This window comes from Halyomorpha halys, unplaced genomic scaffold (genome assembly GCF_000696795.3).
Source record: "Halyomorpha halys isolate HHAL.00 unplaced genomic scaffold, Hhal_1.1 Scaffold30.1, whole genome shotgun sequence".
In the NCBI taxonomy this organism is placed as follows: domain Eukaryota; kingdom Metazoa; phylum Arthropoda; class Insecta; order Hemiptera; family Pentatomidae; genus Halyomorpha; species Halyomorpha halys.
Window position 1 is genome coordinate 1,906,930 of NW_027110126.1, and position 19,854 is coordinate 1,926,783.

At 33.1% G+C, this 19,854-nt stretch overlaps 1 protein-coding gene across 1 annotated transcript; it reads left to right on the plus strand.

Moving 5' to 3' along the window:
- Positions 1–4,814: 4,814 nt before the first annotated feature.
- On the plus strand, positions 4,815–18,214 carry LOC106684986 (general odorant-binding protein 69a). Its single transcript, XM_014427409.3, has 7 exons — positions 4,815–4,967; positions 10,670–10,751; positions 10,832–10,887; positions 11,512–11,547; positions 12,238–12,340; positions 15,791–15,855; positions 18,039–18,214. Exons 1-7 carry the CDS (start codon positions 4,917–4,919, stop codon positions 18,054–18,056), a joined length of 411 nt encoding a protein of 136 aa, XP_014282895.1. The 5' UTR covers positions 4,815–4,916; the 3' UTR covers positions 18,057–18,214.
- The last annotated feature ends 1,640 nt before the right edge of the window (positions 18,215–19,854 follow it).

Here is a 19,854-nt window from a genome sequence, read left to right on the forward strand (position 1 = left end):
AACTGGGAGTGGAACTTCATGAACCGTTTTTTGATATAATCCTCTATTGACTCCATTTGTAATTCGCGATGCAATTGGCTATTTCTTATGAACCAAGGAGCATTAACTGCGATTCTTGGGACTTTATTTTGAAAAGATTGTAGTTTTTTCCTTTTCGTGAAGGATGCCGCTCTCCAGACTTCACAGCCGTACATCAGCAGTGGCCTGAGATTTGTTTTAAAGATAAGAACAGTTGTTTCTGGGTTTAGTTTGGAATTTCTGTTTAGAATAGGATATAGCATTGCTAATCTTGCATAAGTTTGATGTTGATATGGTGATTCCAGGTAAGGCGGCGATCTAGGTGAATTCCCAGGTATCTTACTGTTTCACTGGCAGGATTACATTTCACATTTTTACCTTTGAGGATTAGATCCGGTGGATCTGGTGGGCTTCGAAGAGTAAACACTTTTGAGTTGGATTTGAGTGGGAGCAAAGTTGTTTAAGGTAGTCGTAGGCCTCACAGAAGGAAATGTAACAAGGTATCAGTTCTAAGTACATACCTTTAAATAAGAATATTTTTTAAGGGTCATTTGCAATACCTCGCCCTTGAGAAATAAAAGTTTTAATCTGGGATACATAAAAACTTAATTTCTCTTTGAGTTTTTCAAATTGAATTTTAGTATCCCCTAGTATGTCCATTTTCATTTTAGTGGTGAATGATATAAATAAAAAAGAAACTGAAATAAGTGAAAAGAGAGGGCAAGACAAACGAAATTAATATAATGGTGTAATGGAGCTCATTAAAAATTTTTTTTTCTATAAAAAATAATTTTTAAAAAAGACGAAATAAAATGTACAATAAGAAAATTCGTCAACCGGAGGTCCATGAGAAAAAAAATTAATAAGAAAAATTTCCGACCCGGATGGGACCGAAATGTTACGGCGGGTAGGGGTTCAAAAGGAACCTTTACTAGCCCAGCCGTGAGAATAATGCTGAAAATAAAATAGATGAACTGTCCAATTTTGTTATTATTATATTATATTGTAATTAATTGAACATAATAAACTGTAGGACTTTATTTTGAAAAGATTGTAGTTTTTCCTTTTCGTGAAAGATGCCGCTCCCCAGACTTCACATTAAAATAAGTTAATCATACTTATTTGTGTTTTTCATTGACCGCATCCCCAACCATCTTCTCCTCATTTATCATCCACGGTCAACTATCTCTCATAATTAATAATAAACTGTAAATATATATATATATATTGTGTACAAACATATAAACTACAAAAATATGAACTTAAAACTATTAAAAACTTATATTGAAGTTGAACGAAAGAGGAAAAAAAAGTTTTATATCACCGGTGATTGATGGGGCCCGGGATGTGGTTGCTGTCCTGAGTGGATGTTCTGGTGGAGGTAGATCGACGTACGTCCGGCCGCCTTGTCCTCTTGGAGGATAAGCCAAAGTAGTTCACCCACCTTGGCTAAAATGGTGAAGACGAAGGGGGTGCCCAGGATGCTGGCAACTGCGAGTGCGTAGTGAGGAGAATACGGAGGCGATATGTGCGCGAACTGAGGCGATAAGAAGTCATCTCTCTACTTTTTTGACGTGATAAAAACCATATGTTCATGTAATCGATTTGTGGACCACATGTTGGCTGCAATAGTTGTAATTCTGGTGTGCCGAGGTTAGGTGCGTACCGTCCTCATTGAATGACCTCTAATATTCTATAGTTAGAGTCACATGTATATTTCCATACAGGAACAGAATAAGTTGTTATTGGGCGTATTACAGTTTTGTATAGCATAAATTTATGTATCAATGATGATTTAGGATTTCTAATGAAGGATGGAGTGATTTTGCTGATGATATTTTTAGCTCTATTGCTTTTGTTTTGTATGTACTTGGTAAAGTTAAAAATTTGTCTAGTTCTAAGCCTAAGTAATTGACCGACTGAGTTCAGGAGTTCAAATATAATAAAGCTTTAGGGAACCCGAAGGTTCAATGCCGAAACCTCCAAGCACTGTCTACTGTACACATGTCCAGTGACGCCCGTCCTAACCAAAATGTATCAGATCACTTTTGACTTAGTCCTCTTACCTACGTTTCGGTCTACACCTACGATATTTTTCCGTCGGTTCAGTGTTTATTGATATTTTAGCGATCCGTGCTAAGCCCTACAACCTTACACGCCCATCTAATTCGCCACAAGGCTATAACCTGAACTGTATTCATCACTTTCGGCGTTGACATGGGAGTGTAGTACAATTAATAACCGCTTTGAATTATGGACGGTCTCGTTTCAGTAAATATTTTCGGGCGTGTTTTGGATTGAATACATTCTCCTTCTATTTTTAAAAAATAACATTGAATTCTTAAGGTAGAACTTGCGACCTGTTTACTATTGTATCTACACTATTTGATAATGCATGAATAGCGGTGTCATCAACGTAGAGCGATTTTTCTACAGATGGGTGTGATGGAACGTCTGAGACATAGATGTTAAATAGGGTAGGTGATTGCTTGCGGAAGACCATCTGATAGGTTGTGGTTTGAAGAGTTAATACTTTTTATTGTTATGTAGAAGAACCTCTTGTTGAGATAGAATTCAAGGATGCGAATGATCGAAAACTGCCAGACCTTGTCAAATGCCTTTTCGATGTCGAAGTTAATACGCATTCTTCTAGTCTTCTTCTTTTTATTATATTCTCACAGATTGAACCCCAATAAATTTATCATACACATGAAGAACGATTACAATTACATTCGAATGAAGAATTAAGTAGGAATGTTTTCCTTCAACCAGTACATTTCCATCGAGCCGCAAGCACCCTCACGGAACTACTGGATTCAACATTCATCGCTCAGCAAGGGAGCATCGAGGCCGTGGATGGCCGATTATGCTAAACCAAATAGTTAGGATTATTGTTTAAAATGATTAGATGAAGCTCTTTAGAGAGAGATGTTATCTGCTTTGACGAAAATGACTATATGGATTAACTCTGCAACATTAGCTGATATCACTTTACTTTCTAGTAATCATCCACCACCACAAGTATGGTAACCGGGAAGGAATTAAACGTGGTAATATGCATTGAATTTTTATTAATTATTTTTTTATTTATGTAAATATTGTTTGAAAAAATATACATTCAGTAAAAATAAAACAACAAACCAACATTGGAATATTAAAAAATGTAAGTATTTTTGAGTTCCAATTATTTCAAAACACTCACTGGGTATTAGTGAATAAATTGAAGTATCAAACTTAGAAATCAGTTGTCCAGTTCGCTCAGAAAATGTCTAAATAGAAACAGACGGACAGATTTAACTCGTTTAATACCATTATTTTCAGTATTTTGAGCTCAAATTGTTTCAGAACAATTACGGGATCTCATTGAATTATTTGCGCCATAAAAATTAAAACTAGATTGAGCCATCTGCTCAAAAATTGCTACAAACCTACAAATGAGCAAGTTATGTTTCTTAAGTATCGACTTTGCCAAAGTGGTGTGTCTAAAAATGTATGAGGGAATTTTTTTGCATATTAAAAAGTTATCAGCTCCTTTATAATTTTGATATCATTCAATGGATCAGGTGGCCAACTATTCTGTATATAAGATTTACTTTTTGAGTTATAAGTGTGTCGTGATCGACTTGTCAAAGGCTTATTCTAAGGGGGACAAAGGGGCGTGAAAAGCATACTATATTTATACACTGCGTTTCAGTATATGGTGGTATATGGTATATCAGTGTATGGGTGGATAAGTATTATATGTTCAAAATTTTCTTTTAAATAACATATTACGTTTTAGAGATATAGGCTCATGAAGAAAATAAATTCCCAGACCCAACTTTTGATAGCAGGATTCCGTACTTGCGTTACCTAAAAAAATCGATTTTCCTGACTTATGATGTAATTTAATTTTTTAATCAACTGCAATGTATAATTTGTTGTACTTTTTGTCAGTAAATATGAAAAACTTGTTATAAAAATGCATATAATGGCTGATAATTTGATTTCAATATTTCACTTTCGGGTTTTTTTTTGGGCCAGGAAAATGTATCATGAAAGAATAATATGACTTACTTTTTGCTAACTTATCAATAGCTCGCTGAGTACACATAGTACTGAAATACAGGTATATGACATATCTTCCTACGTATAAAAAGAAAAAAAAAAAAGGCTTTAAAGGGCCTAAAAACTCACGTTCAGGTAATAAGGAAATAAAAGAACATGGATAATTAATATTTTTTGGTTCATATAAAATATGTCCGAAACTCTTGCTAGAAAGTTTTGTCTTCTACAATCAGTTCAAAGTCCATAGTACACGGAATTCTAACCCAGACATTGCGAGCGATCGACGATCAACCCAAATTGGCCTCGCGATCGAATTGTTGGCCTCCCCTACTATAGATCATTTAATATTTTATAATTATCACATAAAGAGTTAAGTATTTTTTTGGCATTCTGAAAATTATAGAAAATCACGTTGGAGAGTAACAACTCAGACAGCAAAGTTTGGAGATACGCCACTTTTAGTTTTGCATCTTCGGTATATTGAAAAATATACTATAACTTATTAAGTACTTGAATGAGTTGTCTAAATTGGATTTATAGTATGCGGTATGTGCGTAGAAACCCAATATAGCTGGACAAAACTTCTTTTAATATTTGATAAGAAGTTTCCTATTTGAAAATTTGGTGGTAATTTTTAAGTGAATTCAGACATCTATGTATATTAAATTTATTATTTGATTCAATTGTGGTCTCCATCAATAGATTGTTATGGGAAGGCTGAATGTTCTGAAATAGCTGTTGTACAGAAAGCAATGCCATCATAATTGTTACATGGCTGACAAGGTCGCCGTTGAAGAGGCTATATAGCAGCCGCCTCCCGCTCAGCTACCAAGACTTATGGGATCGCCGTCATGAAGCCACTACACGTCTTGTGCCTCCTAGGGGCCTTCGCATTCGCATCGGTAACTATCAATATCTCTCTTCCAATACTATATAGAGCTGTATCCAAGGAAACAAGGATCCTGTTATAATGGGGATTATATAAAGCTTATAATGGGGATTATTGACAAACATATGCCAATGTAATTATATGTATGTTTGTAGTTAGTGCAGGTATATATCTAAGTAGAAGGAGTTTAGTGTTCCTTTGGTATAACTTAATTTTGGATTTCCTTAGTTTAAAAATGCTACGCTTAAAAGGATTATCAAGAAATGATTCCATGTCCTTATTGTTAACTATTTTGAGAGACATCTTACTCTCCAATGTTAGTGCTCTGATTATCTCGAAGCTTTAGTGCAAATATTTCAATAAGACATTCTATGAAGATAACCCTGGTGAACCAATACAAATTCTCAGCATCTTTTCCAGGTGTTTGTTTAGGTGTGTATATTGGTGGACTGTTAGAGATAGCCACATAAGAAGCATGACGGCGTTCGGCATAAAAATATGATTTTATCAGATGTTTTTAGTCTAAAGAATAGAACAGTGGTCCGCATAGTCCGAATAGGAGTGTCGCAAGCGAATGCTACTTTCTCAGATTATTATAAAAAAAAAATTAAAATAGACAGTACTTTATAGCATTCACTTTGCACTGTTGCAGGGTTCTTCTTTTCCTTTATATTCAACTGCCCTAAAGATAATTCTTTTTAGCTCGAGCAGGGTGTCACAAAATTTTTTTAGCCAAAGAAGATTGGCGTGGCAAAATAATTTTGGGAATTTCAGGAATATAAGATCTTCGTTAGGAAAACTTCTACTGATTTTCACAGGGAAAAACAAAACATATAAGATTTTTTTTTTGTTTTGATCAGCCTCACGAAAGGTTTAGAACAGTGATTCTCAAACTGGATGCCCCGGCATATGAGATATCTCGAGCAAGCCACAGGACGTAAAAAAATTTTTTTTAGCATAAATTCTACTGATAATTTAATATTATAATTTCTTGATAAAAATTTGATTTATTCTTTTTACCGAACTATATTTTGAGATCGTTGAGCAATCAAATTGACCCACGGAAATTATCCACTTTCATAAATTGATCTATTCAAATTGTGGGTTTGGTATTATTTTGGTCTTGTGGTGAGATCGATTAGTGGGGCTTGTACTAATGGCGATTCTACGTTCAAAATTATATACAAAATTAAATCCTTCATCCTCTGGGCTTCCGTCTACCTATTTGTGGATCAAACATTTTGTTTTGAGAACAGTGTTTGATTTACCACAAAATTTTGGATTCGTGATTGTTGAATATGCGAATCTTCGGTTAGGATTATATACTAACGAGTGAATTGATGTTCATATTGGTTAACCTAATTAATAACTTCATTAAATAAATTAATAACTCCGCTCGTTTAAGATAGAAACGGCTCCACAATGATACTCTATTGCAGCTGAACGTTTTATTTTTTATTAGTTATTAGTTTATTATTAGTTTTGAAAGACTTTTTTAAAGTATCTAGATTGCAAAAATAGGTAAGTCCTGGAAGTCGATGCATCTGTTTTGGAATATTCCACGATTTAACCTCACTATTTAAGCTTCAATTAAATAATTTTCGATTGACTTTAATAGTGCATTTCTGACGCGAACACATCTATTCCGAAAATATATAATAGTAATAATAATAAAGGCCTAACGAACCCGTGGTTCGATCCCGATACCACCAATCGCTCTCTTCATACCTCCTTCTAGTGATGCCCTCTCAAACCCAATTCTACTAAATCAGTTTTAACGCAATCCTCCCATCTACGTTTCGGTCTAATTCTCCAATAACTCTTCGGTTCAGTGTTTATTAACCTTTTTAGGGATCCGCTCGTATCGCTACAACCTTACACGCCTATTTCATAAGCCGCAATTCTATAACCTGAATTATATTTACCTGCAGTTCCCTTAATTCAGCATTGTGTAGCCATATAAATTCTCCCATTAATTCGTCCTTTTTTCCGGTCGTAATATTTTGAGTAATATTTAATTTTCGAAAACCTTAAGGCGCTGTTAATCCCTTAGTGTAAGAGGCCACGTCTCGCACCCATAAAGAGCAGTGGGAAGGATAATAGTTTTTAAAATTAAAATTTAAGTTTTTGGATAGAAGGCGTGAGCTAAGTAGTTTAGAAAATTAAAAAATAACAAGCATTTCTCGCCTTTAACCTAGCTTTCATTTCCTCATAAATTTCGTTTTTTCTAGTTTCCGTAGAACCTAAATACTTAGATCTATCTACCTGTTCGAATGTATTTCCTCCTATATCTATATCACCGAAATCGCTCGCGTTTCTACTGCTAACCATATATTTTATTTTATCCGTATTTATTTCAAGACCTAGATTTTTAATGCGGAGTTTATTAATGCGGTTGTATTTAGTTCTATAGTTTCTTTGTCATCATTCAATAATACCAAATCTTCAGTATACCCAAGCACCGGTATCAAAAATGTGTAGCAAGGGTTTATTATTAGAGGGCCGTAAACTTTTTTAAGTGAGTAGTACTTAAAAAAGTTTTTACCCCTCAATAAAAAAAGCTAGACCAAAGAAAATTATAATTTTGTTGTTACTGGAGCCTTAGACACTGTAAAATGCAGCCATGCCAATGACTAAAATATGGCAATGTTCAATTGAAGAGTGTTTACCAAACATGCAACAGTGCAACAGAACTATGACAGTTTCGACAGCTGAAAGTTCGGGAGGTTGAAAAATCACTTATTTGCACAGAATGAACAAAATAGACGTAACGGTTTAAGAGACGATTTACCGTCAAATAACCCTTTCTGATGAAATAAACATGAAAAAAAATCACCTTCGTCCTAATTTACGTTTTCTTACTTTCGGGAGCAATACTTATTCTACTATCGTAGAAAAAGTGAAAATAGTATATTTTATTACTACTCTAAGCCAATATAGTGGGTATTTTTCTATTGCATGCATTTTTTCTTGAAGATGCCGTACCACATACGTCAGGCAGTTCTGCCAAAGCTAGATTATCATAAATTAAAAAAACTGGAAATATTTACTGGTAAAATTGTTATATTCTTCAGTATAAGATCAGATGAAAGTATACAGAGAAATGATAAAAAAAATAAATAAAATAAAATAAAAAAAAATAATTAAAGATGCCGTACCACATACGTCAGGCAGTTCTGCCAAAGCTAGATTATCATAAATTAAAAAAACTGGAAATATTTACTGGTAAAATTGTTATATTCTTCAGTATAAGATCAGATGAAAGTATACAGAGAAATGATAAAAAAAAATAAATAAAATAAAATAAAAAAAAATATGGAAACAAACAGGATTTTCAAAATAATAAAAAAAAATAAGGGTTAATCCATGAAAAGGAAAACTATTAAAAAAACAAAAAAGTATATATATATAAAGTATTCGGAGACTGTTCAATCCCAAAGTCACATAAATGAGGTTCCAGTTCCATGAGTTCCATCTCGTTGTTCATACGTCAGTAATCCAAGGGTCAATCAATTAAAAGGAAAACTATTTAAAAAAATCAAACTATAACTGTATTCGGTCCCAAAGAAAGTCACATAAATAAGGTTGTATCTAGTTGTTCATACGTCATTAATCTCCCAGGGTATAATATAAAAGCTCGATAAAAAAAAATTAGGGTTTTCTTTGGCTCAAACAAGGTATACTCTGCTTTAAACAGGTGAAATCCATTGGGTCATTTTTATAAGATCAGACTAAAGGATACAGAGAAATGATAAAAAAAATAAAAATAAAAAAATATATAAAAACAAACAGGTGAAATCCCTTAGGTCAAATTGATCCTGTTAGAAAACGCTTACACCCGATTTACGATGGATCCGTAATGTAAAAAATGTCTAATACTTTTTTTTTTTATAAAAGTTTTAAACAAATTTTTCGTGGATAAAGTTATCTTTTTTTTTTCTGCGAATCTCAGCTCAAAATATTTATAGGAAAATCTTGTATTCAGTTGAAATTTAACGCAAATCCCAAGTTTTACAAAGTTTTCAAATCAAAAGTGGATGCCAGACTTGTTTCTGTAGACTTGAGTCCTGAAAAGGGGGTTGTAACATTAGTTTTAAATAAATGATTCATTCCTATTTGAGTAACCTTTTTCTAGACCACTTCTCGGACCTGCTTCCTTCAGTTATAAACTTTTTTTTTTTCCGATCCCTCTAAAACAGAAAAAGCAATTAATTAGTGAATGCTTTATTATGTGAAAAAGGAATAAATCGTATTAGGTATTATCTTTTACTACCTTTTGTATTTTAAGGTTACCTGTAGTGTTTATTCATTATTTGTGAAATGGCCGTTCAAAGTGGTCCTATTTTTAAAATCCGGAGGTGAGGAGCCTCCTCATGTTGATTCGTATAGAAGATAGAGAAAATAAAAACATTAATTATTAAAGACAATAGATAATGGTAAAAATAATAAGAAAAGAGTCAGAAGTCGAAAAGAAGTGTGGGGGAGGGGGAGGAGGTGCATCAGAAGATGGAGTTATAAGGTGATGTTGATAGGGTTTTTGGAACCTTTCCTACCCTGCCACTTCGCATGAAGGGGGGATGGGGAGTTATAAACTGTCAACTAATAGTGTTCTAATACGATTCTACGTATTTTGAAACTCAAAGTTAGATCTAGAATGGAGTTTCTAAATAGTTATATTTGAATAGTTTACTATTGTAAATAACTACTGTTAATCTATCCACTTTTGAAATATTGATTAATAGAAACTTTTGATGTCGGTATTTTTTTTATGGAAAATCTGTTTAGTAACACTTGTTTGTCAGAGAAAAAATCCAATTCTGAATTGTTTGAAGAATTTTAATTTGCCCTCCCAAAAAAACAAAACTAAAAACTTTACTTTTGAGAAGTATCCCAACAAATCCCATCAAATCACCTTTGAGACCCGATAAAGGGCGTAAACCTACCGATTGCCCTACAGAATCCTTTAATGATGTTTCTCTTACCCCTGTAGAACCAATCCGCTACTTTAGACTAAAGCTGGACAAACGACTAACTTGGATTAAGTAATTCTCACACAAGACTGATAAGACAAGAAACTGATTGTCGATTCCGACTATTACAACATTTACACACAATCCTTTACAAAAGACTAGGAGACTATAATAACGCTTACCTGAACATGCGGAGTTGTGGTTTGGTGCTCCACTAAACCTTCGAATTCCTCTCGTATCCAATCCTTACAATCCAAAATCCTTAATGCTCCTTCCTTTGTCACGAATAATATCATACATAAAGACCGGTATGAATCTTTCTATTATATACTCCTTAACCACCCAAACCCACTAGTTTCTAGCCTTGCTTCCTCTTACATCCCTGACAATCCTCCAAAATGCCTGAAAAGAAGATGTTCTTGAACCGTTTAATGTAGCAATGTTATTAGAGTGCTAACAGTGAGTACTTTCTCAACAAACCTGTACATACCATTACAATCTAACATCAAATTTACTAGATTTTTTTTGGGTAGATGCAGTTGTAAATGTCAATAAATAAATAAATTAAGAAGGGGATATATTAACTTTTGAAGGAAAAATCTTGCCATTAAGAAAATTGTCTGTTAGGAGTGTCTGTACTGTATACATATTGATAAGAAAAAAATGTTAATGAACTACTAATTATCTATTCTTACCAGTTTCTTTGATTTCATTTGTTATTTATTTTAATCTATGTACCTTTCAGGGAGTAGATATACCAGACGAATTGAAGGAGATGGCTCAAATGGTTCACGATCAATGTATAGGGGAGACGGGAGCGAGTGCTGGTAAAATACTAACAACAATAATTATTTTTAAAAAAATTGTTTTATTGTTTTGTTCTATTTATTGTTTTTCATTTTTACAGATGCTATCGAAGGAACAAAAAAAGGTGTCTTCCCAGCGGATGACCAGAAGTTAAAGGTTCGTTTGTTAATAATTAATCTATTAATTTTTATTATTAATGAAAATATTTATTTTTAATAAACCACTATTCAAAACTTAAATATGGTTTAATACTACAATATTAATTCGTATAAAACTGAAAACAGTGAGAATATAATATTTTTAACGTTATTTTATAAAAATAAAATGTTAAACCAATTATGGTATTTATTGTTTAAGATATAAATTTATTTCTCAGAAATTATTCAACGTTAATATTTCCTTCCCTAACCCTCTGCATTTCTATAGACGCCAAAATATCCTGTGTCACTTGGTATATCAAATTTAATTAGAATACTCTAGGGCAATGTTTTTTTCTATCTATCTAAAAGTTCGATATGTTTTTTTCCCGTTTTACTACAATTTTCTATTATTTTATGTATGTATAAATTTCAAAACAGAATGATGTGTTTTATGTTGTTTTTTTCCCATTAAGTATCAAAAACAGGAAAAAGTTAATATGTATAGAATTAACAATTTCGTATAACTCGAATCACCAATATTTTTTTCATGACTGAGATTGTATTCCTTCTTTTTGTTTATTTTAAGTTGTTAAGGATTTATATATAAATATAATATTAACATTTTTATTTTTATTTTCAGTGTTATTTAAAATGTATCTACAGCAACATGGGTGCGGTAAGTAGTCTGCAGTTCATTAATTATTTCTTTATATTTTGTTACGAAATACATATCGCTGCTTTGTCTTAATAGTGCCAAGTTATAAAAAGGAAGTTTTAAATTGGAAGGGTTCCAAAGATAGTACCGTACACTGGAGTTCTTGACTCACTGTTTCAAAACTAGTAAGGTAAAACTGTTACAAAACAAAGTAAGCCCAGTCTTCGGTATAATAAAATACAAAACACAAAAAAGAGATCGGATTAGGAAGATGGTGTCAATATAACTCAAATAGTTATCAAACTGTTTATTATGCTACCAACGTTTCGCTCCACTTTGAATGGCTTCATCAGGGCTGAAAAAGATGCAAATAACTAAAATAATATAACAAAGTAAGATAATAGATTACACGAAATAAAAGTAAAATAATGCATGGGTAAAGATGATTTAAAATATGTGAAATAATTATAATAATTAACAATTTAATTTTCTAATCTACAAAAAATGGAGATATACCAACCAAACCAAATAATCTATGCACACGTTTGCTCATGGGCGAATATGCCATTGTTTGACATACGTGTATAGGCACCTGGCTATTTTCTCCGTGGGTTTCATAAATTTATCTTAAGCGATATTTCTATAACGATGTTTTAATTCAATTCTGCACATAACTTTTGAAGTTATCTTTAATCTACTTTTTTATTGTAGATTTCAGATGAAGGAGAATTGGATGCAGAAGCTTTTGGATCCATAATGCCAGAGGAATTAGGGAGGGTTTTGAATCCAATGATTAATAAATGCAAAGATACAAGTAAGTAGAAAATGTGGTCAATATGTAAGTTTTATAGAAATAATTTTCAAACCACGTTACATAATTACGTGAAATAAAATATAATAACTTTTCTAATGCCCTTTTTAGACATCGTACTTCATTTTTGGATCCCTCTCAGTTCCACTTTCTTTTATAATGAAACTAATGATTTTCGTTAAACAAAAAAAAAAAAAAATTAATAAACTTGGATCTTTTTATAATTTTGAATTTAGCATGAGGTAGTGCTATTTGCGGATGACATTGTCCGCATGGCATATACTAAAGAGAACCTACAACAAGCTGTAACTGAATCGGAAGCTGAGTTAGAAAGAAAGGGAATGATTATCAGTGTCAGGAAAAGCAAAATAATGCATATAGGTCGGGAACAGGAATATATTGTAATACTTTGCAAAGGTGAACCAATAAAATGGTGGACGAGTACATTTACCTCGGAACAGTTATCAGCAGGTAGACTAAGAGATATCCAATATGATAAATAATACAAATTCAATATAATACCACCTTTGCAACACAGTTTTGGGAAGAGGGAGGTAGAGAAGAATGTTAAAGTACAAATCTTCAAGGCTGTATACCTACCTACCCTCCTTTACGGAAGCGAAAGCTGGGTAACACTAGCACATAAGCAGAGTTACTATAATGGAAATGAGATACCTTCGGAGAGTGGCAGGCCAAACTAGGAAGGATCGCGTACGGAATAAGAGGATAAGAGAGAATGTTGGAACAGTCTCTATAATGGATACCATTCAAAAGAGACAACTCTGATGGTTTTGAAATCTCTGTCGGATGAGTGAATACAGGGGCCCAAGAAAATGCCATGAGGGTGCTGGCTCGGGATCGAGGGGCTTGGTTTGCCCGGACAGAGGCACCTCCACTCGAAAGGCACTAAGGAGGAAGAATTAAGCATCTCACAAAACATAAGATAAGTAAGTTTCATATTTTCGGCCAGGAATTTAAAAAAAACTGGACAGGTTGACTTTTATTTGATAGAATATATCTTACCCCTTTCATTGTAACTACAATTAGCTAGTAACCTGTATACTTATTAATTTCCGTCCTTCCTGGTCTATTGGAATACGGAAACATATTAATCCATAATAAACTAAATAATGATTCAATTAAAACAAATGTGTATATGTTTTATTAGCTGATTGGTTTCCAACCTTTACTGTAATAAGGGTAGATAAAAGAACGAGAAGATTCGGTTCTTATATATGATTCAACCCTCCTTGAATTTTCCAGCTTCGCCTAAAACTTTCCCAGCTTCCTCCAATGAATAAAGAATAAGGTTCGGATGAGAATTCAATATGACCTTACATTTAGCTGGGAAATAGTGTGACCCAGTTTTAAACAAGCTTAGTTGTTTGGGAGCCGCCTTCTACTACCTGAGGTGGCCAACTACACTTACCAAATATAAGGAGTGATTTTTGAGGTATTGGTCTCATATGTGGCGCCAGCATCTATAACACTGCTCGAGGAGCAGTGTAGCGACATGTATACTAAAGAAAAGCTATGCTTGCAAATTCCTCACAAGGTGTGGGGAAGCTCGATAAGTTTGGAAATATTGACTGTATATGCCGAGTCCGCTGTCTCTGAAGCGCTAGGGGCCAAATTGCTGTGGTAGGCCGTACTCCACTATTAAGCTCTACATCCACGAGAACGATTTCCTCAGAGAAGCTATCAGTACAACAAATATTTTGTGTACGAGTGCGAAGCGGCAGTGGCTCCAGTACACTTCAGTCTTGGAAGATAACCCCCTTCTGGAAGGCCACAGAAGAAGACAGAGGTGCAGCCAGAGGCTACCCTGGGAACAAGGACCGAAGTTGGTAATTCTGAATTTGGAAATTGGAGCAATAAGTCATCACAGTGTTATGCTTTGAAAGATGTTAAGTTAGAGAAAGTTTATATAATAAATAAATAAATAAAGCTTACGGCAGCCATTCTATTATACTGTGATCTATTGTTTCTATAAGCCTCGAATAGCTACAGCTTTTCAACTACAATAACAATTTCAACTACCAATAATATAACAATGGCCTAGAATTAATTATTTTTTATGCCACGTACTCTTCCAACTCGAAGCTTATTGTAACAGTTCAAGGGATAAGAGTGTGTAGGGGTTATGTTACAAATAGTAAATTTTAAGAAAACATGGTTCTATTTTTTTGAGCTTGTTATGTTTTGAAGGGTACATAGCTCCTTCTACATCTAGGTATATCAGTTATTAATTGGATGTTGAGGTTAGAGTACTTCACACTAGCTAGATTGGCACTTACCCCACTAAAGAATCAAAAAATGTTACATAGCCCCTTCATCCACTTATCTCTTCAATTATTCTTTTTAGTTTACGGAATAGGAATCAGCTAAAATTTTATTCATTCGGTAGTAATCCCTGAAATGTTTACGAATGCGAATGCATTTATTTAAGAAATATACTATTGAATGCAAAATCGAGATTTTTATTTACTAACAATTATTATAAATAACATAACAAAGAAGGGAAACTTCGAATATGTACAAGTTGTTAGAATCTGATGAAGCTGGGATTCGAAAATATTGCCACAATAACAGCTAGAAAAGAATATTCGGAAAATTTGTAGCACATGTTTTTTTAATTCACGTTATTCTGTAGGAAGGTTTTATAATTTATAATTACTCATCAAATAGATATTATGGTGAATTAGAAAATAGCCAACTAATAAATGACGATAGATTAAAGTGGACAAGCTCGAGTTCGATTCCGACCAGATAATAAAATTTATTCATTAGAAGAAGTTTAACTCCGCGATAGCGAGAAATTCTCATAGCACACCTAGAAACATCATGTAATCAGTAAATTATAATTTAACTTAAATTATATACTTGATAACATACAATATTTCGAGTTTTAAGAATGGCACGAAATCAAGTATGTAGCATGTAGCAACGACAGCCAATGCCATATTCTCCCGATTCAGAAAATTAAAAAAAAAAATGAAGTTGGACGGTTACAAAAACGAGGATGGACATGGCTGCTACAGAAGAAAAATGGCGCAACCGTAAATTTTTGTGAAATTCACTTTTTTGTATGGCAGACTCAAAAATAAATTTAATCGATGTTTTTAAATGCATTTTTGAAACTCCAGCACAATAAAATCTATTTACGGTTGCGTTATTATACTTCCGGACGTGCGATATGTTGTAATGATATAAAGAAAAAAAAGATACGTGTTTTTCTGAAAACATTGTTTATGGATGTACAAGTTTAATCTTTGGCAGACAATGCTGAATAAAAAATCCTTAAAAAACGAAAAAATAAAAACAGACATCGGTTATTACTCCTACCCTCAGAAAGCAGATACTTGTTTAAAAATTATTTATCCTCTTCTCACATTTCATTTGCTAATTAATAAGTTTATTTTGTGGTTATATTAACTACTATACATTTTTCAGCTGGTCCAGATGGTTGTGAACTGGCCTTCAACTTCAACATTTGCTTGTACAATGCTGATCCCAAGGTAAGAAAATAAGGAGTATCTAATATCTCTTGAATTTTTAAAGTTAAATGTCGTTTAAAAGATAAACATAATTTCACCAGTTTTGCTAGTGGTGTCCTTATGGTCTTTTCAAACCAAACTCTATTTACTTCACGTAATACTAGTTACTTTGGAAAATTAAAAACTCATTCATTAGAAAATATTGCATGACCGAGTCACAAAGGGTGAGTTTATGCTTGCGATAACTCGTACGGCAAGATATCTTACTAAATTATCATCACACTGATAGATAGAGTGCTATAATTATAATACAATACATATTATCTAATGCAGGGGGATAAGCTTACCTGCCAACTAATTATCTTGGTTCTGGAAAATATAATACGTGATTTGGGTTATTTCGGTCCCAGTAAACATCTGAGAAGTCCGGGTATTTGCGCTGCTCGAAATGTCTCCTCTACTAAACCTATGGATTCTTACTTATGGATCGAAGAACTGGACACTCACAAGCACTTATGAGAAGGAGATCCTTGCCATTGAGCGGATTATCCGCACCATTTAAGGTAGGCGAGCATCGAAGAAGGAAGTAGAACAGGTAGGTCTGTAGTCCGAATGGGGATTTGGAGATGATGAAGGACATTAAAGTTGGAAGACCGAACACATACCCAGAATGCAGAAAGAAATTTCGAGAAGGTTGCGCGAGAGAAGGTTCTCTACCAGAAAGGAGGCATGGCAAGGCGTAGGAGGGAGATTGCTAATATACTGCTTCCACGAGATTTGAAGTATTGGCGAGTGACAGTACTAGATAGGGTCATCTGGGGACGCACCAAGGAGTAAATAAGTAAGTATCCCGGCTATCGTGTTCCGCACACGGAAATGACGTGAACAGACGTCGACAAAACGATAGCATGGATCACACTGTAGGTGCTAGTATGAGGAAAACCTGTTGTGTGGACGATTAACAATATAAATGTCGTACGTGTGCAGAATTAGAATGTTGCGTTTTCAGAGACCTATGTTTTTCACTACCCATAGATAAATATATCGTCTGATATTTGGTAGCAATATATAGTCAGAACTGTTATTGCACCATGTTCATGACAAGCGATACCTTCGCTGACGGTATTGCTCGGTAGTTATCGCATGCATAAACCCAATCCAATGCAGTAAAAACGAACTTATTATTTACTCGAGAGGTTTCATATTGTACCCTAAAATAAAAGTCTACGCAGTTTATTTTATAGATTGTAAGCTGTCTATTCCAATTGACAGGTGTTAAAAAATATATTAAAAAAAAATGGGATACGGGGTCTATGATCGCGATTCCTTGTCGTGAAGCTGCATATTGCCTTTTAGTGTCTTTGGATCCAATCCTTAATGTGATTTGATTCAAAATTTTTCTCACCACTCTCAACTTGAAGAGCGAAGTGAATTTAAAAGTAAAGATAATAGTAATAATGAACTTTGAGCATGGACGAGAATATGCGTTTGATAATCAACAACTGCAACAATTCTTGAATTGCTTTTTCGCTCTGTACTTTTTCGACATGATCATGTCGACTTTTGATTTTACAATGAAATCAATCGGTACCCTAAAATCTGTTTTTTTTCGGAATTCATTGTCCAACCTTTTCCAGCAATTGGATTAATTTTGTTATCCCATTTTATATTCCAATCTTAGATTGTCCAGAAGATCATGACCATACTTATTCCGATCTGGCCTAATTTGGGAATCCACCAAAGTTTTGGATTTTTCTTTCTCCCCTTCTATTCAGTAATGTTAACAAAAACGATATCGAAATCAGCAAGAGCGAATTTGATTTGAATATGAATGTGTACATTGTTTAATTAGATATATGTTTAATCATTCTAGCTGATCTAAAAAATATTATGAAAGAATTAAATAATAATTTTACAATGCTACTCACCGATTATTTTATTTACATAATCCAAGCTTTTTTGTCAAACTTTACCAAGTATTATTTAATGAAAATTATATTTATGTCATTTTATGTTACCAAGTATTTAGTATTGTAATATCATCAGCATTTATTTTCATAATTATTACACAAACAATTATATTATTAATATTTTAAGAAATTAAATTTAATATAGAAACATTTAAACGACCAATGTTTTCATTGTTCACCTATGCTGAATTTTCATGATATACACTAATCATTTTTATTTTTTCTTATTTTTAGAATTATCTCGTCATATAATAGAGACATCGTGAAAGAATTCATAACGACTGAGCAAGAGATATTTTCAACTGGAACACACACAATCTGCTGCCTTTACTTGAAAACCGGGTCTAAAATCAATAATTTATTCGAACAAATTTTAAAGTGTATAAATAAAATAACATATATTAAACGAATTGTTTTTTTATTTTTTACCCTTATTTCAGTAAACCTACCTTATTAGTAGTCTCTAGAAGCACCCCGCAAATATTTTTAGGAAAGTCGGCCTTATTTCATCAGTGAACACCAAAAATGGCACAGTAAGCAATTGAATAGTTTATTTTAGAAAAACAATAAGATTTGAATAATCTAGAAAAAAATCTCATTCTCTCAATTTTTGGGAATCCTAAGAATGTATTCTATGATAAAATTTTAATACGATTTTCAAGGATTCAAATTTTTTTTTTTTTCTGACTTCCTAGAGAAAAAAATAAAAAACAAATAAATAAATATATACAAATGAAAATATAGTACATATGATTGGCAAACTAAAACATCTTGTTTTGCCAGTATTGCATTATAAAATAGGCTGGCGGATCCGCTGAAGACGGTGTCATCGATGATGGAATGGGTTTGCCTTCAAAGTTTTTGATTTATCCCATTTATAAAATCAATCTATTCACATAAAACATTCGGGAAAGGAAATATTAATATAGTATCACATTATTGTATTTAAAAGACAAAACAAGTTTTCTTTATTTATTTTTTTAAAATAGATTTAATATAAAGTTCTTCCGGTTCTGGCCTGCACAAGTGACCGAAAAACAATTCCTCGACATTTACTTTATCTTTATATTTTTAATATAGGAACAATGAGCAAACTTAGTTCCTTTGTTCGATAAATCTTCATGTAGAGAGATCTACCAGTTATCAAGTCATGGGTATTGAATAAATTTTCTTCAAAATAAAACTAGGAGAAAAGATAACTTTAATTTAAATAAAATAATAATAAGATCATCATATCTAAAGTTGACGAATGTAGAACACCTCTGATAGGTATGCGGGAGGAATGATGAGAAAGGAAGTTAATTCTTGATAATTTATACTACATTTTTATTTTCTTTGAACCAACTACTAAATTAATCTAATTTTCTTATAAAACGTTTCTGTCCCTTTCTTATAAGTGCAACCTCAACCACGTTTTGCCTCTTTCATTTAAAATCCCCCTTAATCTGAGTTTAAGTTCTTAACAGGTTGAGCAATCGGTAAACGGTAGATTCTATAGAATGCCTAGGAAATGAGTGAGGAAACATGAATTGTTTCATACATGTCCGGCTAGTTTGCCTAGGCATTGTATACAGTTAGTAAAAAAAGTCTGCACACTTATTATTAATCAAAAAAAGTGGGTTAAAAGCAAAAGAGAAAAACAGATGAAACAATTTATTTATTTTTTCCTTTTAAATACGGGACCTTTTGATTAATTTGGAACATTTTAAAGTTGTTTAAAAATTATACAAACACAAAAGAAAATGATAGAGAAAAAGTAACAATACGTTTTTGAAAAAAAGTTTGCATACGCGGCATATATGCATTCTATAACAAAATAATTATCAACGCAAATAATTGTCTAATGGTCTTTGGGACCTCCTTCATTTTTATTACCTCTCTCAAACGATTATTCATTGTGCTAACTTTTTTTTTTGTAAAAGTAGGATCCGTTTTCAACCACTCCTCCTTAAGGATCTCTCATAGTTGCCGTTTATTTCTTATTTTGTAATACCTCAGCCTCATTTTAAGATCCTGCCTGAGGTGCTCTATGGGGTTAAGGTCAGGCGAT

What these genes read in the sequence shown, in the direction of transcription:
- LOC106684986 (XM_014427409.3), top strand. Translation starts at nt 4,917, where the DNA reads ATGAAGCCACTACACGTCTTGTGCCTCCTAGGGGCCTTCGCATTCGCA. An exon ending in GGGCCTTCGCATTCGCATCG is followed by an intron (nt 4,968 to 10,669) that starts GTAACTATCAAT and finishes TGTACCTTTCAG; the next exon opens with GGAGTAGATATACCAGACGA. An exon ending in GGAGACGGGAGCGAGTGCTG is followed by an intron (nt 10,752 to 10,831) that starts GTAAAATACTAA and finishes TCATTTTTACAG; the next exon opens with ATGCTATCGAAGGAACAAAA.